This window comes from Penicillium solitum (assembly GCF_028829755.1).
Source record: "Penicillium solitum strain IBT 25940 chromosome Unknown utg000003l_segment0_segment0, whole genome shotgun sequence".
Lineage (NCBI taxonomy): Eukaryota > Fungi > Ascomycota > Eurotiomycetes > Eurotiales > Aspergillaceae > Penicillium > Penicillium solitum.
The window spans coordinates 3,117,347-3,144,223 of NW_027072123.1; the positions used below are offsets into that span (position 1 = coordinate 3,117,347).

At 49.3% G+C, this 26,877-nt stretch overlaps 11 protein-coding genes across 11 annotated transcripts; 9 read left to right on the plus strand and 2 right to left on the minus strand.

Moving 5' to 3' along the window:
- Positions 1-179: 179 nt before the first annotated feature.
- N7455_005103 (uncharacterized protein) lies at positions 180-4,492 on the plus strand (the record flags this gene model as incomplete). The annotated part of the gene is made up of 7 exons (XM_040957568.2): positions 180-222; positions 283-1,138; positions 1,192-1,290; positions 1,341-2,770; positions 2,839-3,024; positions 3,087-4,293; positions 4,354-4,492. 7 exons carry the CDS (start codon positions 180-182, stop codon positions 4,490-4,492), a joined length of 3,960 nt encoding a protein of 1,319 aa, XP_040812020.2.
- A 648-nt stretch (positions 4,493-5,140) lies between these two features.
- Positions 5,141-6,351, plus strand: N7455_005104 (histidine phosphatase family protein; the record flags this gene model as incomplete). The annotated part of the gene is made up of 4 exons (XM_040957552.2): positions 5,141-5,176; positions 5,242-5,990; positions 6,050-6,229; positions 6,282-6,351. 4 exons carry the CDS (start codon positions 5,141-5,143, stop codon positions 6,349-6,351), a joined length of 1,035 nt encoding a protein of 344 aa, XP_040811963.2.
- A 450-nt stretch (positions 6,352-6,801) lies between these two features.
- On the plus strand, positions 6,802-8,209 carry N7455_005105 (uncharacterized protein; the record flags this gene model as incomplete). Its single annotated transcript, XM_040957639.2, has 2 exons — positions 6,802-6,884; positions 6,943-8,209. The coding sequence occupies 2 exons, from the start codon at positions 6,802-6,804 to the stop codon at positions 8,207-8,209; spliced, it is 1,350 nt and encodes a 449-aa protein (XP_040811983.2).
- Positions 8,210-8,785: 576 nt separating this feature from the next.
- N7455_005106 (Nascent polypeptide-associated complex subunit beta) lies at positions 8,786-11,449 on the minus strand (the record flags this gene model as incomplete). Its single annotated transcript, XM_065604956.1, has 7 exons — positions 8,786-9,021; positions 9,127-9,299; positions 9,557-9,659; positions 9,858-9,927; positions 10,027-10,164; positions 10,512-11,138; positions 11,216-11,449. 7 exons carry the CDS (start codon positions 11,447-11,449, stop codon positions 8,786-8,788), a joined length of 1,581 nt encoding a protein of 526 aa, XP_065461856.1.
- Positions 11,450-11,756: 307 nt separating this feature from the next.
- N7455_005107 (putative short-chain dehydrogenase/reductase family protein) lies at positions 11,757-12,867 on the minus strand (the record flags this gene model as incomplete). Its single annotated transcript, XM_040957654.2, has 2 exons — positions 11,757-12,622; positions 12,684-12,867. 2 exons carry the CDS (start codon positions 12,865-12,867, stop codon positions 11,757-11,759), a joined length of 1,050 nt encoding a protein of 349 aa, XP_040811890.2.
- A 574-nt stretch (positions 12,868-13,441) lies between these two features.
- On the plus strand, positions 13,442-14,312 carry N7455_005108 (uncharacterized protein). The gene is made up of 3 exons (XM_040957542.2): positions 13,442-13,532; positions 13,580-13,679; positions 13,747-14,312. The coding sequence occupies exons 1-3, from the start codon at positions 13,491-13,493 to the stop codon at positions 14,244-14,246; spliced, it is 642 nt and encodes a 213-aa protein (XP_040811994.1). The 5' UTR covers positions 13,442-13,490; the 3' UTR covers positions 14,247-14,312.
- Positions 14,313-15,403: 1,091 nt separating this feature from the next.
- Positions 15,404-16,357, plus strand: N7455_005109 (uncharacterized protein; the record flags this gene model as incomplete). Its single annotated transcript, XM_065604957.1, has 3 exons — positions 15,404-15,406; positions 15,456-15,996; positions 16,053-16,357. 3 exons carry the CDS (start codon positions 15,404-15,406, stop codon positions 16,355-16,357), a joined length of 849 nt encoding a protein of 282 aa, XP_065461857.1.
- A 1,628-nt stretch (positions 16,358-17,985) lies between these two features.
- N7455_005110 (uncharacterized protein) lies at positions 17,986-18,330 on the plus strand (the record flags this gene model as incomplete). Its single annotated transcript, XM_065604958.1, has 2 exons — positions 17,986-17,995; positions 18,056-18,330. The coding sequence occupies 2 exons, from the start codon at positions 17,986-17,988 to the stop codon at positions 18,328-18,330; spliced, it is 285 nt and encodes a 94-aa protein (XP_065461858.1).
- Positions 18,331-18,393: 63 nt separating this feature from the next.
- Positions 18,394-18,977, plus strand: N7455_005111 (SNAP receptor SNC2; the record flags this gene model as incomplete). Its single annotated transcript, XM_040957554.1, has 3 exons — positions 18,394-18,501; positions 18,670-18,901; positions 18,958-18,977. The coding sequence occupies 3 exons, from the start codon at positions 18,394-18,396 to the stop codon at positions 18,975-18,977; spliced, it is 360 nt and encodes a 119-aa protein (XP_040811942.1).
- A 1,562-nt stretch (positions 18,978-20,539) lies between these two features.
- On the plus strand, positions 20,540-23,749 carry argEF (bifunctional acetylglutamate kinase/N-acetyl-gamma-glutamyl-phosphate reductase). Its single transcript, XM_040957595.2, has 3 exons — positions 20,540-23,039; positions 23,095-23,335; positions 23,389-23,749. The coding sequence occupies exons 1-3, from the start codon at positions 20,646-20,648 to the stop codon at positions 23,442-23,444; spliced, it is 2,691 nt and encodes an 896-aa protein (XP_040811929.2). The 5' UTR covers positions 20,540-20,645; the 3' UTR covers positions 23,445-23,749.
- Positions 23,750-24,336: 587 nt separating this feature from the next.
- On the plus strand, positions 24,337-26,673 carry N7455_005113 (Rad21/Rec8 N terminal domain protein; the record flags this gene model as incomplete). The annotated part of the gene is made up of 6 exons (XM_065604959.1): positions 24,337-24,355; positions 24,424-24,460; positions 24,521-24,661; positions 24,720-24,854; positions 24,918-25,386; positions 25,447-26,673. 6 exons carry the CDS (start codon positions 24,337-24,339, stop codon positions 26,671-26,673), a joined length of 2,028 nt encoding a protein of 675 aa, XP_065461859.1.
- Positions 26,674-26,877: the final 204 nt, after the last annotated feature.

The window sequence follows — 26,877 nt, forward strand, 5'->3', positions numbered from 1 at the left end:
TGCATCTCCGCGTTTCTCTCCCCGCTTTGTCTCGGCATTCACCAACCGATTTGATTAGATTGTGGCGCTGGTTTTTTGACAAGTTGCTTCGCTTCGACCTGCTGATTAGTCTTAATGGAGATTCATAAAAGGAAGCCTTGGTCCCGGCATTTCCAGGGCATCTGAACATATCGCACGTCATGTCTTCTCATTTGGATGCTCCGAGCATCAAGATCGCCATCGGTGAGTGACTTGCAATTTCACAATTCGTATGATATAGCAGATAACTAATACGTCTTGTAGATCGTGGTGGTACTTTCACCGACTGTCTAGGTATTGTTGATGGTCGCGATGAGGAAATCGTCGTCAAACTGCTCTCACAAGATCCAGCCAACTACGCCGATGCTCCGATTGAGGGAATTCGGCGTATTCTGGAGCAAGCAACAGGCAAGACCTTCCCCCGCGACCAAAAGCTCACAACTGCCGATTTCTCCAATGTCAGCATCCGCATGGGCACAACAGTTGCTACCAACGCCTTGCTCGAGCGTAAGGGAGAACGTCATGCGCTCTTGATCACAAAGGGCTTCAAAGATGCCCTGCGTATTGGAACCCAGTCTCGGCCAAAGCTGTTTGCGCTCAACATCCAACGTCCTGATGTCTTGTATGAGGATGTTGTCGAGATTGATGAGCGTATCACAATTGAGGACTATCAGCAGAACCCCACCCCAGACAAAGAGAGTCTGCAAAAGTCCTTGGAGTCAGATACCTGTTTGAAAAAGGGTGTTAGTGGAGAAGTGGTTCGCATATTGGAACCTCTTGACGAAAAAGGCACAAGACAGAACCTTAAGCAACTGTACGAGAAGGGCTATCGCTCTATTGCGGTCTGTTTGGTTCACTCATACACATTCCAAGACCATGAACTTGCAATTGAGAAGATTGCACAGGAAATCGGGTTCACCCAAATCTCCCTTTCAAGCCAGCTGTTGCCTATGATTAAAATGACGTCTCGTGGTGCTTCCGCTACTGCAGATGCATACTTGACGCCAGTCATTCAACGTTATATTCAAGGCTTCCGCTCGGGATTCAAGGACGGACTCAGCTCTGCCGATACCCGCTGCGAATTTATGCAGAGTGATGGAGGTTTAGCGAATTTTGAAAAGTATGTTGACAATTACCCGGAATGCAGAAAAGGAATTTTGCTAATCTTCGTAGATTCACTGGTCTTCGTGCGATCTTGTCTGGCCCAGCAGGCGGGGTTGTGGGCTACGCGGGAACTTCCTTCGATGAGAAAGATAGGAAGCCTGTCATCGGGTGAGTCAAAATTACCCTAATTATAAAGTGATCATCAACTAACTTTTCAGATTTGATATGGGCGGTACTAGCACAGACGTCTCCAGATATGACGGAAAGTTGGAACACACCTTCGAGAATACTATCTCCGGTGTGACAGTGATGGCGCCCCAATTAGACATCAATACAGTAGCCGCTGGTGGTGGTAGTATTCTATTCTGGCGACATGGATTGTTTGCCGTTGGCCCCGAGTCTGCAAGTGCTCACCCAGGACCAGCATGTTACCGCAAGGGAGGCCCTCTGACTGTGACTGATGCCAACCTTTTCCTTGGTCGCCTTCTTCCAGCATACTTCCCTAAGATTTTCGGCCCGAACGAGGATGAAGCCCTCGATGTCGAAATCACCCGAAAGAAGTTCACGGAGCTTGCAGATCAGATCAATTTTGAGACCCGACAAAACAAGTCCCCAGAAGAGATCGCGCTGGGTTTCATCCAAGTAGCCAACGAGTCTATGGCAAAGCCTATTCGAGCTCTCACAGAGGCTCGTGGGTACGATACTTCCGCTCACAACTTGGCCTGCTTTGGTGGTGCTGGAGGGCAGCATGCTTGTGCCATTGCCTCTTCGTTGTCTATTGGAACTGTCATCATCCATCGATTCTCGTCTATTCTCTCTGCCTACGGCATGGCTCTTGCGGATGTTGTTCATGAGGCCCAAGAGCCAGCATCAGGAGTGCTGGACCAGACAGCCATGAAAAGCGTCACTGAGCGTGTCACTGCGTTGAAGTCTAAAGTCACTACGGCATTGACCACGGACGGCATTGATGAGACTCAAATTCAGCATGAAATCTACCTCAATCTGCGATACCAGGGAACCGACAACTTGCTGATGGTGCTCGAACCTGAACATGGAGACTTCATTGCTGAGTTTGTCAAAGAGCACGAGCGCGAGTTTTCTTTCACATTCCCCGGTCGCAACATCCTTGTCGAAGACATCCGAGTCCGAGGCGTTGGAAAGGCGACCTCTATCGCGCCAGAGGCACCTCAACAGGAGCTCAAATCAGTCACCAAACAGCCCGTGGGCTCAGAGAAGCAGGATGATTCATCTTCTGTGTACTTTGCCGGCGTCGGTGAAGTCACTACGCCTGTATTCTTCCTGGATAACATGAAACCAGGGTATGTCCTTGAGGGTCCTGCTATGATCATTGACAAAACTCAAACTATTGTTGTTGAGCCAAATGCCACTGCTACAATTTTGTCCCGACATGTAATTGTGGATGTCCAGTCTTCGAAGAAGCAAACTGCCGATGCAATAGTCGTGGATCCTATCAGATTGTCTATCTTTGGTCATCGCTTCATGTCCGTTGCTGATCAGATGAGTCGGATGTTCCAAAAGACCTCTGTTTCAACAAACATCAAAGAGCGACTTGACTTCTCCTGTGCTGTGTTCTCTCCCGATGGAAAATTGGTTGCGAATGCGCCAAATGTGCCAGTGCATCTAGGAAGTAAGTCGACCCAAGCTTGGAACGATTGTTTGTTGACCAAGAGAATGCCATGCTAATTCCTTCCTCAGGTATGGAGTATGCTGTCCGGTATCAGCATGAGAAATTCAGAGGCAATTTGAAGCCTGGCGATCACATTCTCACCAACCATCCTCTTGCCGGTGGAACACATCTTCCCGATATTACTATTGTCACCCCAGTCTGGGATGGCGAAGGTAAAAACATTATCTTTTATGTTGCCTCCCGTGGTCACCATGGTAAGCATGAAGCTCTTCCCCTTTACTTTTACTATTTATCCTGTCGTGCTAACCACAATCAGCCGAAATCGGCGGCATCGCCCCGGGGTCTATGCCTTCAAACAGCAAAATGCTGTACGAGGAAGGTGCCATGACAATGGGCTTTAAGGTGGTATCAGAAGGCCGCTTTGACGAAGAGATAGTGCGAAAGTTCCTATATGATGAGCCCGCTTCCTACCCTAGTTGCAGTAGCACCCGCACATATAACGACAATGTCTCGGATTTGAAGGCTGCCATTGCAGCAAACCACAAGGGTGCACAGCTCCTGGAAGCTCTGGTGATCGAAAACACATTGGGAGTAGTCCACTTCTACATGGACGCAATCAAGCGCAACGCAGAGGTCGCGGTCCGTGAACTACTCAAATCCATTGGCCGCAAGAACAAGGGAGTTCCTCTCCGATTCTCCGACTTCATGGATGACGGCACCGAGATCAAGCTGGAAATCCGCATCGATTCTGAGACTGGGTCTGCCGACTTTGACTTTACAGGCACGGGCCGGGAAACATTCAACTGCCTCAATGCCCCCAAAGCTATCGCCCACTCCGCTATTATCTACAGTTTGCGGGCGCTGATTGACGTTGACATTCCTCTCAACCAAGGCTGTCTCGCCCCGGTCAATGTGATAATCCCCTCTGCCACACTTCTAAATCCATCTGGCCATGCCGCCGTCTGTGCCGGTAATCCCATCACCTCTCAGCGTATTACAGATGTCGTTCTTGGTGCATTCAACGCCTGTGCTGCTTCCCAGGGCTGCTGCAACATCATCTCATTTGGTATGGGAGGCGTTGATCCCAAGACCGGTGTTGAAGTGCCTGGATTCGGTGTTGGTGAGACAATCTGCGGCGGCTCCGGTGCTGGACCGTCCTGGAATGGCACATCGGGCGTCCATGTTCACATGACAAACACACGCATCACAGATGCAGAGGTCTACGAGCTGCGGTACCCAGTCATCCTCCGCAGGTTCTGTATCCGAGATGGGTCTGGTGGCGTTGGTCGATTCCGCGGTGGAGACGGTGTTATCCGTGAGCTGGAGTTCCGTATGCCTCTTTCAGTGTCTATGCTTAGTGAACGACGCGTCTATCGTCCGTATGGATTGGCAGGAGGCGAGTCTGGACAAGCAGGCTTGAATCTTTACATGAAGAAGGAGCTCGACGGAACGGAGAGAATGATTAATATTGGTGGTAAAATGGAGCTTGTGGTCCAACCTGGGGAGCGGATTCTGATTCATACGTGAGTGATTCATCTTTTTCTTCGTTCATCTGAACATATATGCTGACAATTCTTTTTTAGACCTGGAGGTGGTGGCTGGGGTAACGCATCCGACGATGAACTAGTGGAGAGTGAGAGCAAGGGCGATCAGAACTCCTCGGCTTTCCAGCCACGAGGAAGTGTACATGCATTCAGCGTCGCTGCTGAGGCGGCAATGTGATGGGGAAGAGATGAGAATTTTCGAATCATGTAACTAGATACTTTTTTTTATCTAAAATTATGCTGTGATGTCCTTAATGAATTACAGGTATTCATTTTGCGTAAATTTATAAACATATAAACATATAAATATCTATATCCCCTCGACCTCAATCCCTTGTAGAATGCCCAGCCCGCACCAAGGGATCGGCATAAGCACCTCCACAAACCTCAAAACGTGGACCAACTCATTCATCAACGCCTTGATCTTCCTAGATTTGGCATGGTTTGTGGCAAATCATGCCTTTCGCTCGATCTTTATTGAAGATCTCAACAATTCTCTTCGCTGTTGCCCTAGGTCTCGTCATTTACCAAGGGTCTCGGTCTTCGTCCCTCTTCGAAGGGCAATCTGAATCACCCTATTTTGGGAGGTGGAAAACATGGTTTTCTTTATCTCAGTCTAAAGTGCCAGGCTCAAAGCAGTCTCTAGGGAAGGGGTGGAATGTTATCCACCATCTGGGAGGAAATGGGCCCTGGATTGAGAACACCGGTGAAGATGCAGATCCAAATCTAGCAACCCCAGAAGGATGTTCAGTGGACCAGGTGCATTTAGTAGGTTCCCTAAAAATTTCATACTACGCTTTTGCTGATGGAATCTAGTTATCTCGCCATGGAGAACGATATCCAACACCTTCTGCAGGAAGTAGTAGGTCAACCCATCGGTTGAGTATAAACATGTTTTAATGTTTCCCAATGACAGGGCATCTCCAGTTTCTGAAGCGAGTGGAAGAGACTGGCCTACCGCTCAATGGATCACTTGAATTCTTGAATGACTGGGCCTATTTCTCAAACAACCCCGAAAGAGACTTTGGGGAGTTAACCAACACAGGCCCTTACGCTGGAACGCTCGGTGCATTCACGACCGGTGTCAAATTCAGGACACGATATGAAGATCTGATCCCGAGAGACAGCCGCACGCGTCTATGGGCAAGTGACTCGGGCCGTGTGATTGATACAGCGCGTCATTTCGCCTCTGGGTTCTTTGGCCTAGACTGGGAGAGCTCTGGAAAAGCACAGCTGCAGGTTATTCCTGAATCTTTTGAAAGGGGTGCGGACACTTTGACCCCAGGTGATACATGCCTCAGGTATCTCGAAGACCCGATCCTTGGCCATGACAATGGCTTGGAGATGCTTGTGCAGTTCCAGGAAACCTACATTCCTGCAATTGCAAACCGTCTGATCCACGAAGATAACATCGGTCTAAGCAACCTTTCCAATGAGGAGGTCTATGGTATGCAGGAGATGTGTGGGTTCGAGCTTATGGTGCGAGGAACAAGTCCATGGTGTGAAATATTTACCAAGCAGGATTGGTATAACTTCGAGTACGCTCGTGATTTGCTACTTTATTATCGTGCAGGGCCAGGAAACCCATACGCTGGTGCGATGGGATGGCTTTGGTTGAATGCAACGACTGGACTGCTTCACGAGGGGCCGATGGCTGGAAGCATATTCTTGAGTTTGTAAGCCTAGCTCATCATTCGTCTTGTATGAAGAGCACCGTTGCTAATTTGATACCCAGTGTACACGATGGCGATATAGCCCCGTTCCTCACAGCATTAGGGGTATTCACTGGCGACAAGGAACTTCTTCCCACGACCCATATTGCCGCAAAACGTGAATGGCGCATTTCTCCCATTCTCCCAATGGGCGCAAGAGTCACACTTGAACGATTATCTTGCTCACCAACCCACGAGGATCCGTACGTCCGAATCAATATCAATGATCGGATCATACCATTGCCTTTCTGCAAGTCAGGTCCTGCGGGGTCATGTCCTCTCAATCAGTTTGTGGAACATGTCAGTGAACGAAGCCAAGAAGTAGGGGATTTTGCAGAACGGTGTGAATTGACAGGTGATGCTGGACATATATCATTCTTGCATCAAGATTGACCCAGCATTGTGCAGTTCCCATATTAGACGGAGATGTTAAGGTTGAGATTAAAATTGCACTGCAAGGAACCTGATTCAATTATTCGATGTGAGGCCATCCCTCACAAATCAATCATCAGATAAATTAAACAATAAACTAAAAAAATTAGATCAGAAGAAAAGAAGAATGATGGTTGGATTTTGCTAGTAGATACGGCCTCACGTGACCGTATCCCGGCGAACCAGTGTTTACCAAAAGTTTTGGATCCCTCGATGCCCGACGGACAAATTTACCCTTTTGTGCATTCATCTCGCAGAACCTCCCTTTCTTGAGCTCTCACTTCTTCACATCTCTTGACACTCCACATTCACCCAATCCCTTGACCGCATCCCATCTACCGTCATGGAGTATCACTCCGTCCCACCGGAGGAACGCGCCAGAGACGAGGATGGCAACCTCCTCCCTTGGGGCTATGTTTACAAAGAGTATGTTCGATGAGATCTACAACTCCTCTCCTATCAAAGCTAACCAAATGTTTTCCAGTGAATCTCGCAACCCTCGACGACCACCCGAAGAATCAGGACCCTTCGGCAAGCGAAGAAATGCTCGATACGATAATGCCCGCTCACGAACACGGACTGGAACACCAGCAAAGCGCGAGAACCCCAATGTCGCCGAGTTCGGTCGGCTATTCTCACAGCAACAGCAGGACGAGGAGAAAACACACGGCTTGCCCAAGTCATCATCATCATCCAGTCTCGACAACCAACGGAAGCAAACAGAGAAGGTCGCTACCGAATGCATACTCTACGGATACAAAAACAAGGACAACGAGTGGAAGGTGATCGACAAATACGAGCGCATCTCTCAGGGCATGATCTGCGAAGATTACCCTCGCAACGACCCAAATTCAGCGAGCCACTACACCCAGCTATTGAGCGGAGGCGACGTCGTCATCCGAAACCTGTCAGCTGATGCGAATCGCAAGTCGAAGCGCTACGCCGGTGGCTACCACTGGATCAAGGTCACATACGACTCGACCCAGTCCGCAGACCGCGCGTGCTTCTATTCGCCACAGGAAATCGATGGACACCTAGTTTTCTGCGAGCTGTACAATGGCCACGGCCCAGCCGAAGATGCCCCCATCCCTGCAGACTCTGCCGCGAGCAGTCGGGTTCGCAATAAAGCACCGCGCACCTTGACCACCTCGCACTCGACCGCCTTCCTCTCCAACTCCAGCAAAGACCAGGACCGCATGACATTGCCTCGATCCTTTGCCATGAACAACCTTTCCAGTGTACAGGATATGCCAGAGGACGAAGGGCACTCGGTCGACTCTTCGACGGTCGCTGGAACCTCCGACGATACAATGACATCCACTGCAACCTCTGCAACTGCCACAGCCACACCCTCGTTCCAGCAAGGCAGTTTCAATACAACAACTTCAGCGTCCACATGGACGACAGGAGCTTCGTCCAGTAACGATCGCACCTCGGTCCACCAACGCCGAGCTCCCGCTCAGGCCGAACCCACCACCGACAACGAATTCATGACACACATTCCGACGGTCCGCCGTACCAAGCTGCGCCCCATGCTTGAGGCACTCCCTCCACAGCCAACCATGACCGAGCGCATCCTCCGCTCAATTCCCATCCTGAGCTGGTTTACAGGTGACATCGTGGGCGAGGGCCCGCTGCTCCGCGAGGACGGCACATTTGATTCGGAAAAATCCGGCCTTTACTGGAGGTTCTGGCATACGTTCGATTATTTCCTGAGAACGGATATGTGTGGACTGAAGGAGGATAGTTGAGGCGACATGAAGACCATCGAGCACTATGGAAATGGAATATCTTTTCGTCGTTTATTATTCACTATTCACTACATCACGGATCTTTCGCCACAATTGCGAAGTCTTGCGCGCGATCAACCTAGAATCCGAATCGCTACGAAGCTTGAGGGGTCAGTCTTGAACAGTACTGCGCGCATTGCGCAAGGCATGGGGGTCAACAGCTTTGATCAATGGATAATGTGTACGATAGCTGCATCTGATGCAGACATAATGAACTGTCCTTCCGAGGGACTGCGCGCCAAATTAATATACTGTAGAACAGTAAAAAGTACAATTCTTCATACTCCTCCTTCAACGACTCTTCAAATAGAATCATCGAGCTGCCAGAAGATTCCCTCTTTCCATCCCCAAGTCCATCAATAACCGTTATAAACTCATGCATCAAGCCTGCCCGCGAGGAAGAGACGAAACAGCAATCAGAAATTCAGAAAAAGAGAAAGAGACTCAACAAAAAACAACTCTCAAACCGGAGCTTAAATTTCATTGATCATAGACGAAAGTTTTTAAAGACTCGATTTAGTTCGCATCTAGGCGTATTTATTCCTTAGTCTCGAAGTTCTCGCCCTCGACGAGGTCGGGGATATCATCCTCCTCGTCGTCCTTCTTATCGCCCTGCTGCTTCTGCATGTTCTGGTAGCTCTCGGCGAGCTTACGCAGGGAAGCGAGGGAGTCGGGGCCGAGCTGGTTGAGGATGTTGGGGACGAGCTCGGTGAGCTCCTTCTCCTCACCGTTGCCGTACAGGGCGAAGGTGTTGGAGGGGACGGCACCGTGAACTAATGCGATGAAATGATTAGACTTTTTTTTTCGTTCCTTCTTGTTCTTCTGTATTGTGTGTTGCAAAGGTCAAGGTTGGTTTCGGATGGTTTTTTTCTACTCACCACGGGGGTTGGCGAAGTGGATGACGTTGCCGTCCTCCTTGAACATGTTGACCTCCTCAATACCCTGGATGGGCTGGACGTTCAGCTTCTTGAGAGCGGCCTGGAGCTTCTTGTCATCGGCGCCGGAGTTGCGGACGACCTTCTTGACCTTGCGGCGGGGGGTACCCTTGCCACTGTAAAATTTGTTAGTTGGTTGGACATTGGACGGTTTGAAAAAAATGTGGTTGGCTCGGTGTGGATGAGTTGGGTGAATACGGGTGGTGGGGGTGGATGAAATGGGGGGGATCCGAAAAGATCGAAGGAATGCGAGAATTCACAAGGCCGAGAGTCAGACTGGATTCTCCGAGCTATGCGATATCTATCTTCGGGTTCGATATTTGGGATATAGCGCCGTCGCATGGATTGGAGGATGGAAAATCCGTAGTCTGACTATCGGCTATGTCGAATCCGGGTATTGCAGTTCGAAAATTCGTTTCTTCCATCGGGAATCGAGAGGTCGGGATAAAAACAATTCTGGATAGAAGATACATACCCTGTTAAGAAGAATCATGTTAGCTATCGAATTTGGCCACACAAGTTCACTTAGAACATGCAAGTAAATTGCACCTGGACAGAATCCTTTGAGATATGACCAAGCTCCAGGGCTACCAATTCCACAGAATCGCAGCTCCACGTCATGACCCAGATCATATCTCAAGCTCAAAAATCCTTGAAAAGAGGCAGAAACGTACCGATGCGAACGCTCGCCTGCATTCTAGCCAACTTTGCCTGATCCATGATGAAGTCTGGAGGGGTGATCGCCTGGCGCGGGATTAGCTGGTAATTCGGTATCAAGGATTTGAAGAAAAAATGTAGAATTGTTCAAGTATTTCAACAATTTACATGTAAATTTTGGCGTACCGTTAAAAAAGGGTTGAGGGGGAGATGGTAAGAGGGAACGTGAAGTGGAAGTGGGTGGAATGATGATGCTTCCTTCCCCAAGAGTTTTGTGTGGGGAGTTTGAGAATATTCGCTAATCCGCCGATTTGGGTTAACGGGCTGTTTTTTTGGTTTAATGTCTACGCTTTGATATGTTTTATATATTGATTCTATTGAAAATATTAATCTATCTGTTGTTCTTTAGGTGTTTTTGGTTATTCGTCAAGTTGCCAGTGTTGGGATTGTGGGATATTGGGATGCTCGGCTAAACCCTAATCGGGCCGGGGGGGAGATGGAGATATATACTTCAACTTCAAATTCAACTTCAACATGGATCTATGTTGATACTATGGTTATATGGTTTTTAATTTGCAGCAATACTGAATACCCTTAGTATATACCCCAAACCACAATCATCAATGGACACAGTTTCATTCCATCCCAGCCACTAACCACTAACCACTAACCCTCTCCGTCTCCTCCATCTCAATCTGCTTCTTCTCCCAATTACCAAAATACTTATGCCAAGGATGCTTCTCCTGAAATCCAAGAAGCTTCTTGATCTTCTCATTAGAAAACGGCGCCTCAAACTCCTCCATCTCGCGCGTGATAGGTATATCCGGGAACTGCGACTTCAAAAAGTCCTTTGTCGGATTAAGATTGGTAATGTGATCATTAGTAGCATTGAAGACCTGAAATCCAAGCCCGTCAGTCCGCAACGCTGCTTCACATATCCCACCCAGATCCCGCGCATCAATGTACGACCATCCATGCACCTTCCACATGGTCGGCTCATGCACATAGCTGTAAAAGATATCTTGATTGTACTCCTCGGGCTCGATAACACGCCCAATGCGCAGGATGTAGATATCCACCCCGAAGCGCGCCGCAAAACCCCGCGCGACGCGCTCGCCACATAGCTTGGCGATCGCGTACGTATCCGTCGGGTTGACATCCAGGTCTTCATGGATCGGGAATGAGGGGTAGTTGGTATCGCCCTGCGCGAAAGCTACCCCGTACACTGTTACGCTACTGGCGATGATGATCTTGCGGATCCCGAGCTTGCACCCCGCCTCGACGATGTTGTATGTGCCCTGCGTGTTCGAGCGGAAGGTCTCGTTGTCTGGTACGAGCATGTTGCGTGCGGTGCGTAGCCTGCGAGGTGGATTACGGCGTCTGGGCGTGGCGGGAGGCCTTCCGGGAAAGGCTCGCGGAGTGTCCATTGGCCGGATAGGGCGTTGAAGACTTGGCCGCTGTCGGCGAGGTCGGTTTTCAGGGTATGCACGTCTGGGTGTTCCATTGCCATTAGGTCCAGGTTCAGGATTGTGTGTCCGGCGTTGAGGAGCTCCTTGATGACGAATTCGCCTGCTTTTCCGGAGCCGCCTGTCACGACGATGTGGCCCATGCTGGTGGTGGTGTCTGATGAGACACGGGATTGGGGTTTGAATCTCTGCTCAGGGGATATCCTTTTTTGTATTCTGGGGGCAATCGTTTGAAATGAACAAGCTACGAGAGCACTTATCGGGGGACTAGGGCAGCATGACTGACGTCGAAATCATCATGATGCCATTTGCCTCCATGCCCCCCGGCTTCTTACAGGCGGGAGAATGACAATGTGCATTGCAATTTGAATTCTCAAAAGCAGAAACAAGTTAAATCGCTTGTAAAATTTCAGTCATTTCATACATTTATACATGCCTCGATGGGTTCGTTCATTTTCGCTTCGAAACCTGAGTCTCGGTCCAATCCCAGAGCTTGTGAGCCAATTGCGCGTTCTGCACAGGCGCTGTTCCACCACTGCGGTACCCAACGGGAGTATAGTAAGCTCCATTGATAAGATTTTCCCTTTGCGTGCCAGCCGCCCAAAGAGAATTCAGGGCTCCACTAGCGACACCTCGGAAGAACATGGAGCCAGCAACAGAGATACCGTAATTCATCACCGAGTTGAGATTCTTTGTATGTCCATAGAGCCCGCTGTCAACCGCACCGGGGTGCACAGCAACAGACAAAATATCAGGATGCCGGCGGGCCAGCTCGGATGCAAATAGGATATTAGCCGACTTGGAAGCGCCGTATCGCGTCCAGGTACTAGAAGCTAGCAAGCCAGGGGTAGATGTAATTTCTTCAAAGGTGGAGGGGCCAACGGCGTGAGCCGCCGAACCGACAGTCACGACCCGTACATCGGGCACCTCCTCCTTGGCGCGCTGGAGATCAATGGTCTTTTGTAGGGTAGGGAGAAGTAGTTTTGTTAACAGAAAGTGACCGATATGGTTTGTGCCGAGCTGGATCTCGAAGCCCTCCTCCGTCGTGGTGGGCGGGTTGCCCATCGTGCCCGCATTTAGGATCAAGATATCTAGGCGGTCGCTATCGGACTGGAACTTGTCTGCGGCGGCGCGGATGGATTTAAAGGAAGATAGATCGAGCGGGAGGAAGCGGATATCGGCGGGGGAGGATAGCTGGCTTTGTAGCGACTCGATTGCTTCGTGCGCTTTGCTCTCGGTGCGGGCGGCCATGTAGATGCGCGACGGGCGATGCTTGGCGAGTTGGAGGATAGTCTCTTTGCCTAGTCCGGCATTGCCTGGATCAATCGCAGTGTCAGCGTTCTGGAAGCTGTAGATAGATAGAAAGAAAATATGTACCTCCTGTCACAAGGACGACCTTGCCGTCCAGGCTGCGAATGTCGCGCTCTGGCTGGAAGGATGCCCCTAAATAGCCGAAGGTGGCCTCATTCAGAGTCGGGCCAAAGCTCGACAGTGCCTCCCGAGGATGACGCAAGCTATAGGTCGCAAAGCCACGAGTGGCTACAATATCACGGAGATCCATCTCAGATGAAAATAATATGAGTGGTTGTGGAAGTTGAAATCAGGTTAGCTCAGCGGCGGGAATTAAGTAGCCAGAGGTCAGTGGCTTGGGGCCAAGGAACACCAACTTTTCGCATGTGTACGGAGTAGTAAGAGATGGGAAGGCTTCCGAGGCTTTTCCAAGATGATCTTATCAAGATTTCCTATTTCCTATTGGTCCACATGACAGGGATTTTGTTTCTGCATAGATGCCGAGGTGGTAACCTGCGGTTATTTCTAGTATACAAAGTAGCTATTACATATGTAATCTGAAGAATGTTCAACTTAATAAGTACATAAGTAATAAAGAAACAAAATTGAATAGATCTTCGTTTATGTATCTGTCGATCTTGGTATATCTCACATCAGATGTCGAATTCATCGCCAAGCTAGTCCAGTCCTGCAAGTCACCCCCGCAGGTTGATCCCCCTTGTATCTCTCGAGATTCCCTTTTCCTGGCCACCTGTCCTGTAGACTTTCTTCTTTTCCTTTCCCTCAAAAGTGATCCGGCTGTAACACGAAATTCTGAACTGTTTCGCTATAACCTCTACCTTGTCATACAATCTACCCTTCAAGCATTAAGAACCGATATCCAAAAGCACCAAGATGCGATTTCTTTGCTTGCACGGCGGCGGCACAAATGGCGAAGTATGCGCTCGATTCAAACATGCATAGACAATACTAACCAGCTACAGATCTTCGAAATTCAAATTGGAGGCATCCGCCAAATACTAGAAAAAAGCGGCCACCAATTCACATTCATGAACGGAAAGATAAACGCCAAAGTCGAAGAGGGTAAGCTCTACTCCCTACACACAGCTACCACCTGCATGAACCATCTACTAACCTAACTCCGATCTAGAACTCGAAGGCATAGTGGACGGCCCCTTCTATAACCACTACACCCGAGGTTCCTCGCCCGGCTCCAGCGTCCTCGAAGCCTTCGATCATACCAAGCGCTTCATTGCAGAAGAAGGCCCATTCGATGCAGTGATAGGCTTCTCACAAGGCGCGGCACTAGCAGCCTCGCTTCTAATCCACCAAAGCAAGACATACCCAGCTGAACCGTCGCTATTCCGCGCAGCGGTGTTTATCTGTGGCGCGGCGCCGTGGGAGAGTTCCGGACTGGAACATATCGCACCGCAGCCGGATGTGTATCCGATTACCATTCCAACGGCGAATATTGTTGGCAAGGCGGACACACTGTTCCCTGAGGGGGTGAAGTTATTTAAGCTTTGTGAACCCGCTAAGGCGACTTTCTATGATCATGGTTCTAAGCATATGGTTCCGTTTGATGTGAAGAATACGGAGGAGATGGCTAGGGTTATTAAAGAGACTGTTGCGAAGGTCATTAGGGGTTAGCTATGAGTGGCTGTGCGGTAATGAGATGGTAGGAATTTGAGGATATAATGGTTCTATACACCCCCCAGCTACCGAGGTGATGCGCTTCTATAACTTTACCTGTGTTTTCCCACCTTGTAAGGGTGTGGGGAGCTCAACATAGGCCAAGTGCCCAGCACTTCATCTTTATACTTAAGAGTAGAGAGCTAGTAAAACTCCCTAAAAGTGGTGATATATAGATAAAAGAATAGTTGGTAGCTTATGAGGCCGCGAGGTTGTCTTTTTAGATGTCTATTTATATATTAAACGCTCAAGGATGCATGCTCAAAGGGACACAGGTCGATTCAGCACTTGAAATTCAGCTTCATACCAAATTTTGTATATAAAAGAACCTAGGCGTACTACAGAAGAAGTGAAACTAGAGAGGCATAGAAGTCCATATTGTCAATATATATATCTATCTACTACTTATATCCCCCGCACGTTAACAATTATATGATAAAACTAGCCGGAGCAAAGTTGGAAATGTGTTTTGTCTGTAGAGATAGGAATTACATGTGTCTTGGAGTTAAGAGTCTGGCCCTGAGATTGGATGGCTCTCAGTGGGCCATCGTTGGCTGAACAGCGGCTCAAGTAGGGATTGTGGTAGGTCTGAGCAGGATGAAAGTGGATCATAGCCAGGGAAGAACTGATGGACATAAATAATACTATAATAGGCATTAAGGTGATGTATGTACCCTGTTTTGGTGGAGTCGGCGGCTAATAAGAAAAACCGTTCTCAAACTCCCATTTCAGTTTAGTGAAACAACTAGGCTTCCTTATGCATATGTCTAAGTTTAGATGTTCAGGCAATTGCATGAGCGCGTAACGGTAGGATGATAGCGCTCAACGTGTAGATCATGTAGGTAGTTGTAACTTTTAGCGCATGAACAATCAATCAGCTGTTTGGTTGAGCGTAACCGGTCGACAATTAATACCCCAATTTCCCAGTTGCGCCAATTGATAAATCCCTCATAATGTCCAATCAGTACCTGCAGTGAAGTTCTTCAGAGTTGGCTTGATCTGAAGTGGTGAAATTCATACCACTCATTGGATCACTTCAGCAGATCATCCGTTTGGAAGCGATATCAGCACTTATTATCTATCTACTTGGGATACCCAGTATTCCAGCGAGTATCATGGTCAGTTAGCGGAGTGCTCAACCCGTGTATTTGCTAATGATAATATAAGGACCCCCTCTCCATCACCGTTGCCGTCTTAGCCTTACTGGAAACATCAATCAAGATCACCGGCCGACTCAGGGTTGCATACTCACGCCAACAAGCTCAACCCATCTTGCTAGCACAGCACCATGAGGATTTACGAGGTACCGAGAGTGTCATAAAGGTTGTTCACAGCCAGAGATGTCTTGAGACAGCAGCCGTGACATCCGAGTTGGTAAATATGAGGGATCTGTCACAGGAGCTTCGCACGCTTCTTGAGCGACTAGATCCAGGGAAGAAGTCTAGTTCCCGCCAGCTAGCCTATCAATTTATCAGCGGATCAAAAGATGAGGAACATTTCGACAACATCGTGAAAAAAATGAACACGGCGAAGACAAACATCATCTTGCATGTACAGGTTGCTAGTGTTGGACTTACTCGCGATGCCCAAAGCAATATTATCGCCAACACAGCCGAAATCAGCCACCTTGATCGGACCATAAGGGAGCTACTTGGTGATGGACGGGGATTGAGGATTGCGAGTCTGTTAAAAGATCAGCCCCTGAATAGTAAGCGTCTGATATGTCAATGTTGAAGGATATCTACTCAAACTAACTGCAAATAGAAGACGGCACGGTTGTTCTGGACCGAGATGATTTGAATCGGATTGGCGTATCTGTTCCCAATGGAGGAAATACTCGAATAATCATTGGTAACTTAACAAGACTACAAGCGCTGCAGATCAATGGACCAGTCGGAGAAGATGAGTGGAAGACTATCAGTCACCTTGAGATCAGAGATAATGAGGCTGGCCTAGCCAGCTCGCAGGTCAACTATCCTGTTTCTGGTACCGTTTTTGCCTCTCTCCTGTTTGACCGTACCATCAAATACGTTTTGCTATTTGTTTTGTTATATGCTGTTTTGCGGTAGTATTTCCAGCAAGAATTGATGAGGACTTAATTCATTCTTGTTGGATGAGTTAAAGAACCCCCAGCAAATAGCTACTATGCTTCTATAGAGACTCGTTAGTTGAGCCAACGACGTGCATTATACCAGAATATCATACCTTTGCATCAATCTGGCTGAAGGCAAGTTGCTACAACTAGGGACAAATACATGCATTCATCTCAAAAGTGTGTTGAATATATAATAATGCCATCTAAAAAATACCTAATGCAAGGTCTCTACGAAAAATGCGCAGAAAATGCTACATTACGTAGACTAGACACCAAAACCGCCAACACAGCACTTCCAATTTGTCCGAGTTTGAATGTCATTTTGTTCTGTATTGCCCGATCCATCCTTCTCGCCAATACCTAAGTTTCCCTTAATTGTGCCTCCACTCTTCCTTGTGCCTTGGCAGCGAAAAAAAATTCAAGTAGGAAAAAATTAAGGGAGCTCTTGTCAAGAAACTCGGCCCTCGTCCACAAGAAAAAGAAGTGAATCCTTGAACCTGCAAATGGATCGGAGAGATTCCAAACTTTGTGTCCTGGACTAGCGATGACACCAACATCCCCGGTTTACTTTGGATTTGTGGCGGTCCTGGAAAGGGGAAGACTCACCCTGCCACACATTTGACTAGCCGACTGGGAAAAAACGATATGGTGCTTACTTGCCTTTGGGTCACAAGAGATATCCTGCGTTCCACGGAGCTTGTAGTGGTTCTTGGCTTGTTGAATCAACTGTTGGAGTCGGAGGATCCTCTGGATCTAGAGAACCTGTATATGAAAATCTCAGGGTATAGAGCAAGCTCTGTTTAGCGACGCCTATATCGCAGATCTTTGGGGTTGCCTCGAGAAAATTATACGGAAGAGGGCGCAGAAGCGTCAAGTTTACCCCGTGTTAGATGGACTGGATGAATGCGACAGCTCTTTAAGAAGTCATTTGATGACCTAATTGAGAAATCTATTCAACAAAAACCGACAAGAAGAGAAGAATGGCGTCAAAATCGCGATACTCAGTCGCCCGTTAGATTTGCACCATAAGCGGACCTGATAATTGATCTACATGGAGATGAGAGTCTCAAATGGACCGAAGAAGATATTTGAACAATTGTTAAAGAAGGTTGTCTGCTAGAACAAGGCGAGAAGGCAATAAATATCCGATCAGCCTGTTCACTTCGTATTTCAATATCAGAGATACCTAGGTACTTCCCTTGCATGTTGAATTAATCATGCCGCCTAATATGAAATGGCATCAAGTCAACCTTGGAACCGAAGGGTCCGGAAAATGTTACGTAATACGAGTTGCTACCCGTGGACTAATAATAGCACATGCCTCCACGGTTCCTCGAGCAACACGATTCTAGGTGCTGGCTCTGATATCAATAGGCAGCTATACGAGAATCTATGTCCTTGGACACACTATTTATACATGAAGAGAATCATACAAAGCCATGGATGTACTTATGCGAAGTATAGAATACTACTCCGTAATACTATCTACTATCATACATCTCATAGTGTAACTCCCATATTGTGCCTGTTTGCGGTAAATAAATTTCAGTAGGCTTGGAAGAACACCACCAAGCTATCTAGGCCGAATTTTTAAGGATGAAAATGGCCCCTCGTAACCAACAAATGCCAATGGCCATAGACTTGAAAATAAATTAACATTCAAGACCCAAAGCGGGAGCCTGCTTTGTACTGAGAACGCCACAACACGTGACTCTGGGCAAAGCCGCCTCAGCGGCAACTCACCTTGTCAGCTTCACTTTAGACAACAACGTTAATCTTTTTCCTCCTCCGTCACTTGCCGTTGCGTTACATCCCAACCTTTATCATTCTACGATAACTATTCCTCAATACCCACGATCTGCGTCGATTTTAGTCCCCCAGACTGCCCCTTTGCTGCGCTTCCCCATCAAAACAGCGCAACCCCTAGTGCTTCCGCGAGTCGTCTAGACACTCCCAATATCCGGCCAATCCAAACCTGAGGTTCTCTCAAATTCTTTCACGACTTTCATAATGGCTGCCTCCGAACAACCCTACGACCCCTATATCCCCTCCGGCTCCGCTGGAGCCCCCGCTGCCACCGGTCAGAATGGCAACCAGCGAACCGCCGCTTTGCAAGCAGTAAGTCAATCCTCAGCGGTCTCTTCACTCCTAGCGACCATAGCCATTGAGAAAACACACAAATATCATCCGGTGGACGGTGCATGCTTGTTGTCTTTTTGATCTATCAAAATGCGAAGGCTGGGGCGCTTGATTCTCGAAATGGGGCTGACGTGGTATCTTCTATAGCAAATTGATGATACCGTCGGTGTGATGCGCGAAAACATCAACAAGGTCTCCCAACGTGGTGAGAACTTGGATTCTCTCCAGGACAAGACCGACAACCTCGCCGTCTCGGCCCAGGGTTTCCGCCGAGGCGCCAATCGCGTGCGCAAAGACATGTGGTGGAAGGACATGAAGATGCGCGTGTGTCTGGTCATCTGCGTGATTGTTCTTCTCATTGTCATTATTGTGCCGTCCGGTAAGCATCTCCTAGCATTCTCCTACTTCTCAGCTCGCCACTAACACCATATATAGTGGTTGCCACCAAGCACTAAGCACTTCGACTGTGCGCAACTTACGACTTCTCTTTGGACATGGGATCTTGAATTTTACTGGGCTTACTGTTGTTGGGGCCGTGTGGCCTTTTCCGTTTTCTTCGCAGCCGCTAATACCTCCTGCTGTTTTTTTCTGGGCGTGTTTTCAATGACCAAATCCTCTTTGACTTTTCCATGCAACGAAACGAGATCATCCGATTTTGGGTTGTGTCGCTACATGCGACCCGGTCGACGGGTGAAGATGTAAATGATACTTCCATGACGCCGTGTTTAAGTATGCTTACCACATTGCCATTCGGGTGCTCTCTCACTACAATGAATCTCCCTTATTGTGCTTTTATACTCTTTTTTCGAATGCCCAGTCTTGTTGGAATACCTGATCAGCATCCTATGTAGTTATATAATGTCGAAGGTTAGTGTAGATCCACACTCCGATGAACAAAGACAACATCCACCCTTGTGGATACATACTCGTCCGTTGAGTCTCGGTCTTTGCATGAGTGGTCTTTGCATGAGTGCACAAGTGGTGATGGAAGAAAGGCGACTGAATCTGGCAGTAGATTGGAGGGTCTTCTCTCCAGTTTTGGCTAGCTACATGTTTTATATTCCTATTTTATACATGTACAACACGCTACCTACCTAGGTAGCCCTGGAGTTATTATTTGCTGACACAGGAGTCCACGTGGTCCAAGACCCATCTGACCTGTGAAGTTCCAATTCGCCAATGAGATCATCCTGCAAGGAACCCATCATGTATCCATGTACTCCATATGTCCGAACCCTTGTGCATCAGGTGTCTACTCATTATTAATCTAATTTGATCTAAATGTTCCCACCGTGGGTCTTGCTATATGAGTGCAGCAGCGCAAGTCTTGCCTGAATGCTTCGGGAATTCATCTACCGAAGGATGTTGAGGAGTGAGAAAAATCAGATAATATTGGGAACTCTTGGCACGAAAACAAGTGTCCACCAATTCCCTCAATTAGACCACTTGGAGAAGCCCTCGTATATACGGTCGGCAGAAAGCGCAGAGTGCTAGATCCAGCCAGGGTGGAGGGAAGTGGATAGCGGTGACCTAAAGTAACGAGTGAGAGGAAGGGACAGGATCAGATAAGTGAGACTAAACCCAAGCAGGATGACGTTTCACGATCTCCGAGCAGAAGAAGTGGGCTTCTTCGGAGGTAATACTCTCGCTTGGGGAAGTCCAGGGAGATTCCAAGGTTGATATCCGAGCGAAGCGCGTGAAGATTCTTTTTTATGGTTTTTTTGTATTTTTTTGGTCCCGGTTATAGCGCCACACAAATGTTTAATATTTTGTACTATGATAGAAGAAAAGAAGTCAGGAAAAAACTACTCTATGAAATATAAATTTCAAATCTGGCATAAAAAATCAAGAGTAATAATAGGTCAGTCCATGAAAACAAATAGGAATTAAATGTCGCACGTAAAAAGAAAAAAGGATGGAGATAAATCGCTCGCTAGAGAGGGGGGGTCCACCGCCTTCTCCCCGTCATTGGGCCAAGTTATCGCTCCGAGGCCCGGCCGATGATCTGAAAAATATCTCTTTTGACTCAACACTTTCTCACCTTCCACCTACCTTCCACCTACTTATACATATTTGGGGCCTCTCCCACCCAGGGCCGACCGTGAGACCATTGAGGCTGCCGCATGTGCGTTGCCAGGATGATGTCCCTTCGCTCCGCTGTGCGGAGAGCTTCGTGCAAGCCCCTCCGTTCCCTCTCCGCACCGACTGCTCCTCTGCGAGTCTCAGCTGCAAAGACTGCCACTTCCCTGCGCCAGACTCGCAACTACTCCCGTTCGACGGACCCTCACCTGACCTCCACCCGCAGCACCGTCGTGCAACTGTTGAGCAATATTGGCTCTAAGCGTGAGGTCCAGCAGTACCTGTCACACTTCACCTCCGTGTCCTCTCAGCAATTCGCCGTGATCAAGGTCGGTGGTGCTATTATTACTGAGCACCTCCAGACCCTGTCATCCGCGCTCGCATTCCTTAACCATGTCGGTCTGTACCCGATCGTCGTCCACGGTGCCGGCCCCCAGCTTAACCGTATGCTGGAGGCGGCTGGCGTTGAGCCCCAGTTCGAGGATGGAATCCGAGTGACTGACGGTAAGACCCTGGCTCTCGCCCGCAAGCTCTTCCTGGAGGAGAACATGAAACTGGTTGAGGAGCTCGAGCGCATTGGCATCCGTGCCCGTCCCATTACCGCAGGCGTCTTTTCGGCCGATTACCTCGATAAGCCCAAGTACAACCTGGTCGGTAAGATCAATGGTGTCGACAAGGCACCCATTGAGTCAGCTATTGCCGCTGGGTGTCTGCCCATCCTGACTTCCATGGCCGAGACCCCCGACGGCCAGGTGCTCAATGTCAATGCCGATGTGGCTGCCGGCGAGCTTGCTCGTGCCTTGCAGCCTCTCAAGATCGTCTACCTGGCCGAGAAGGGTGGTTTGTTCAACGGTGACACCGGTGAGAAGATCTCCGCCATCAACCTTGACGAGGAGTACGACCACCTGATGAGTCAGTGGTGGGTGCGCCACGGCACTCGTCTGAAGATCAAGGAGATGAAGGATCTCCTCAGCGATCTGCCTCGCTCGTCTAGCGTCGCCATCATTCACCCTGCTGATCTCCAGAAGGAACTCTTCACCGACTCCGGCGCTGGTACCCTGATCCGCCGCGGTAACAAGGTCCATGTGAAGACCTCTCTCTCCGAGTTTGGAGACCTGAAGGCTCTGAAGGAGGTGTTGATCCGTGATCGCGAGGGTCTTGATGCCCGTGCCGTTGTTGACCGCTACGTCGAAGGCATGAAGGAGAAGGACTTCAAGATCTACTACGACGAGCCTATGGAAGCTCTGGCCGTTGTGCTGCCTCCTCAGCCCAACTCTCAAATGGCTCACTTGGCTACATTCACTATCACCAAGTCTGGTTGGTTGACTAACGTTGCCGACAACGTTTTCTCCAGCATCAAGAAGGACTTCCCCAAGCTGGCATGGACTGTCAAGGAGGACGATGAGAACCTGACCTGGTTCTTCGATAAGGCCGATGGCAGCTTGAGCCGTGATGGCCAGGTTCTGTTCTGGTACGGTGCCGAGAACGGCGAGGAAGTCAAGCAGCTGGTTCAGGAGTTCAACGCCCATGGCCGCCAGATGTTCGGTGACATTAACCTCGAGGCCCGCCTTCACCGCGCTGCTGAGGCTGCCGCCAACATTGGCAAGGGCTTTGGCGCTAGCGGTGCTTCTGCTGAGCAGAAGCGTGGGTTCTCGACCACCACCAACGCTCTGCGCATGACCCGTGCCAAGCGTCCCGCCGTTGCCGTGAACTCTTTCCGCGCCTATTCCACCACCAACCCCAACCCTCCTCTTGGTGAGAAGAACATCTCTAACACCCAGCCCGCCAAAGTTGCTCTCATTGGTGCCCGTGGCTACACCGGCCAGGCCCTGATCAACCTACTGAACGCTCACCCTAACATGGATCTTCGTCACGTCTCGTCCCGCGAGCTAGCTGGTAAGAAGCTCCAGGGCTACGAGAAGCGCGAGATCATCTACGAGAATCTCAGCCCTGATGATGTTCGCAAGATGTCTGCCAACGGTGACATCGACTGCTGGGTCATGGCCCTGCCCAACGGTATCTGCAAGCCTTTTGTTGATGCCGTTGACGAAGGTTCCCAGACGGGTAACGTCATTGTCGACCTGAGCGCTGATTACCGCTTCGACCCCAAGTGGACGTACGGTCTTCCCGAGCTGGTTGAGCGGTCTAAGATCGCCCGGGCCACTCGTATTGCCAACCCCGGATGCTACGCCACCGCTGCTCAGCTTGGAATTGCTCCTCTTGTTCCGTTCCTTGGTGGCCAGCCCACCACCTTTGGTGTTTCTGGATACTCCGGCGCGGGTACCAAGCCCAGCCCCAAGAACGACGTGCAGTTCCTTACCAACAACCTCATCCCCTACAGTCTGACTGACCACATCCACGAGCGTGAGATCAGCGCACAGCTGGGCACCAGCATTGCGTTCATTCCTCACGTCGCGGTTTGGTTCCAGGGTATCTCCGTAAGTGCTTGCTGGCCGCTCATTGATCCTCACAATTGCTAACATTTATATGAAGCACTCTATCAGCATTCCCCTGAAGCAGAAGATGACCTCCCGCGATATCCGCAACCTCTACCAGGATCGCTACGCTGGTGAGAAGCTCGTCAAGATTGTGGGCGAAGCCCCTCTTGTCAAGGACATTGCCGGCCGCCACGGTGTCGAGATCGGTGGATTTGCCGTCCACTCCAGCGGCGAGCGTGTTGTTGTCTGCGCCACCATTGACAACCTGTTGAAGGGTGCTGCCACCCAGTGCTTGCGTAAGTGTTGAATCCATCTACTTCATCAGCCATGACGCTAACGAATCCAATAGAAAACATGAACTTGGCTCTGGGCTACTCCGAGTACGAGGGTATCCCTCTCGACTAAGCTTCCACTGAAAGTCAGTGACGAGTAGTTATCAGATTTTGTTTGTGTATTGTTCCTGCATGTCTTTTGTCTCATACCCCCCGTGCATCCTATACATCGCTCTGGGTTGGAGATTTCTGGGTGCTTCCTATCTATTTTCAGATCTTCCATAGTTGATTATGTCTACGCTTATACTTTTGTGTTAAGAGAGTGCGGTTTCTGTTGGTCTTGGTCCATTTCCTTAGAATTTTCCTGCCTCCTTTCGGATGGCTCATTGTTTTTCATTTCGTTGTGCTCAACTGACTGTATATGGTTTCTCATGGAGTCCCAAGAAAAGTAAATCATTCTTTCTTCTAATGTTGGTGTTTGACCCAGTCCCCATCGAGTTGTTCCCTATTCCAGGACCATACACGAGTCGATTTGATTTATTGAACGATGTGAAATGGGGATGCAGTCCGATCGACTGTAATTATAAACAATATATGTTAATTGGAGCCTTTGACCCGATCTCGTCGGTGCTGTAGCTGTAAGCGTGGACTATATGCTGGGATGCATAGCATCTGTTCACCTCAGCCTCGAGGGTCTTGTGCTCAGGCTGGGACTTGCACACCCTCACACATCAACCCTCTACTTTCTCCCTGTTCCTCGTATCCTCTTTTTCTGTAGTCTTATCACCCATGTTCATCGAGGGCACCTTCATCGTACCTTTCACCCTCTTTCATCCCAAACGACTCCAGATCCGACACATTACTCTGGCCCACGGGCAAACTTGTGATATCTTCCTCTTCAACGCCCACTCCTACCGAAAAACATTCCGCTCAATCCTGTCAAAATCCACACCACCCCTAACTCGCATCTGAAAATCCAAGCCGCGTGAAGACTCGAGTCCACTTGGACCGCAAGCACCGCAACCATGTTCTACAGTCATGAAAGTAAGTCGACAGGACCCCAGGGCGATCATTACCTGAGACCAAACGCTCACCTATTTTTCGCACTCTAGTTCTCACCTCGCCGGAGCATGGTGTCGCGACAATATGGTAAGAATACCCAGGGCTTCCACGCATTCGCAGCCAGGACTAATAATAACCTCTCCCCAGGCTAGTCGCAACTCTGGGGTCCCGGTCCATTGCCAGAAGACTGAACCGAAAAGCCATCCTGGACGTTGATGTCCCCAATGCATGTCGAGTCATCATCAATCCCGACGCACCCATGGCCCTTCGACTGCAGGGGAGCTTGCTGTAGGATCTGTCGCTCAATGATGTCTCCACAGGTATGCTAACGATTTGATTGTGTTAGGTACGGTGTCTCTCGAGTTTATAATCAACAGTGTGGGTACACGCTTCTCGACACACAGGCGATGCATGACAAGATGGTCTCCAAGTTGAAGATCATCCCGGGGAGAGGACTTGATCCCGCTGCCGGACAGACCAGGTAAGTTCCACTGATTGGTGGTATCAGTTTGCAAGTCATTGGTAAATACGAACCCAATCCCAGGCCCAGCAATCTGATCCTACCTTACGACCCATCTTTCCTGCCCGAGACAGCCCTCCCGGGACTTGAGATCGACCTGTCCTACCTAACTCCCACTACGGACGATAGCTCGAGCCAACTCAGTGGTCTCTGGACCAAATCGCCCAATAATAGCTTGTCTGGCACTTCGCAACTTTCAAGCCTGCATCTTGATCTCCCATCGGATGATATCCTGGGAGACGGTACTATCCTAGGGATTGACGAGATCAATAGGTCTGCGCAGAAGAATGATACTTTCGGCAACATGACGGGGCTCGGGTTAGGCAATGAAGAGGGTGTACTTCTTCAACCTGACTTTGAATTTGACGAGGATGGCAATATCATCGAGCTTGGTGCCAGGGAGAAGTCCCCTCATGCAAGGAAGTCCACCGTTGGTCCGAGGGAAAGCGAAGGACCGATAAACGACCAACAATTCCAGCTCAATGAAGACTCGGTAAGTACCAAACATTCATACCAAAACCAAGAAAGAACGTCTACTGACTCTGCTCGATAGATGCAGATTGACAACGAAGAAGTTAGAGTAGCTGAGACCAACGAGATGGTGGATCTCGACACCCAGACCGCAGGTCCCACAATTCTCCAGGCAAATGAAGGCCTGGATGGGGTTCAAGAAACAATTGAAATCGAAGCAACGAGGACCCGCCGGGTCAGACGTCCAAAGGAAATCATCTCGGACGATACCACGGCGCTTCGAAACATGACACTGGCCCAATGGAACAATGAATACGTTGCGAACATGACCCAAGCACTGAAGCAAAGGCAGCAAAATAAGATTCCAACCATTTCCAAGAAGAACGCTGCTTTCTGGGTTTTCGGTCAGGGAATCGGCTCGGTTGGAGTCGGACTGGGAATGGACCGTGAACCGCATCCGCTCAACCTATACTCAGGCGATGATCTGCTTGAAGCTGTTGGTGGATATCCTCAGCGAAAAGGGCGAAAGCGCAGTGCATATGACGATGAAATATCAGAGGGACGTCGAGTACGCGCGAGAGCCGAACAAGCAGAGCATCTCAGCCGTGAGAACATCGACCGCCTCAACATGGAAGTTGAAGTCGGCCGTGATGCCCCTTCGAGTCTGATTGATGACCACTCGTCCCAGATGCCGTGGAACATCACCGCTTCTATTCAAAGCTCTCGGAAAAGACATCGATTCGGCAGTGTCAGCGAGCTGTCTTCTCAAGGACGCAAGGCCCGAAGCCGTCTCACCAGCGCCAGTCCACTTGCCGGGCGTAGCTATCGCGGGGGACAAGACCGACTTAGCCTCGAGCTCTTGGGCGATTTCGGAGACGACCTAGATCTTACTCGTTATCTTGAAGGCGAACTTGCGACAGACCGCGAGAATAGCAGCTCACTCTCGCCAAGCAAGCGCTCTGCTCTCGAACGTGCCAAGTCAACTCTTGATCGGGAAAGCTTGAATTTCATAAAATTCATGAAGACCAAGATGGGTACTTCTAACGATGACAACGCAGGAAACGCACAAAGCCCGAGCAGCAACATCCTTAGCCCGATCGCGGCGAAACCCGGTCAGACCTCATTTGCAAGTCTTCTTCCAACTGGGAGTACGACGCGAGCTGTCGCGACTCAGGCTTTTATGAATGTTCTCACTCTCGCTACGAAGGGTGTATTGCATGTCCACCAAGACGAGTACATCGACGAGAGCACGGAGTTGGCAGCCTGCTATCGCTATGGGGAGATTTTCCTGCGACTAGCTGGGACCTGAGCGTGGACTGTGCGCACTAGGTCTAAATGACGAACACGAATGACATCGAGGAACACATGATGGTGGATTGTCGAAGCGCTGAAATGCAAATGGAAGGTATGAGGGGCTCTGCTCAGACATGTGCGACTGGTTCCCATTGCTGCAATACAACGTCGAAAATGAAGAGACACGGCTATGACGATGCATATAAACCTATTGACGCGA

What these genes read in the sequence shown, in the direction of transcription:
- argEF (XM_040957595.2), top strand. Translation starts at nt 20,646, where the DNA reads ATGTGCGTTGCCAGGATGATGTCCCTTCGCTCCGCTGTGCGGAGAGCT. An exon ending in TTTGGTTCCAGGGTATCTCC is followed by an intron (nt 23,040 to 23,094) that starts GTAAGTGCTTGC and finishes ATTTATATGAAG; the next exon opens with CACTCTATCAGCATTCCCCT. An exon ending in TGCTGCCACCCAGTGCTTGC is followed by an intron (nt 23,336 to 23,388) that starts GTAAGTGTTGAA and finishes CGAATCCAATAG; the next exon opens with AAAACATGAACTTGGCTCTG.
- N7455_005108 (XM_040957542.2), top strand. Translation starts at nt 13,491, where the DNA reads ATGCGATTTCTTTGCTTGCACGGCGGCGGCACAAATGGCGAA. An exon ending in GCGGCGGCACAAATGGCGAA is followed by an intron (nt 13,533 to 13,579) that starts GTATGCGCTCGA and finishes AACCAGCTACAG; the next exon opens with ATCTTCGAAATTCAAATTGG. An exon ending in AAACGCCAAAGTCGAAGAGG is followed by an intron (nt 13,680 to 13,746) that starts GTAAGCTCTACT and finishes ACTCCGATCTAG; the next exon opens with AACTCGAAGGCATAGTGGAC.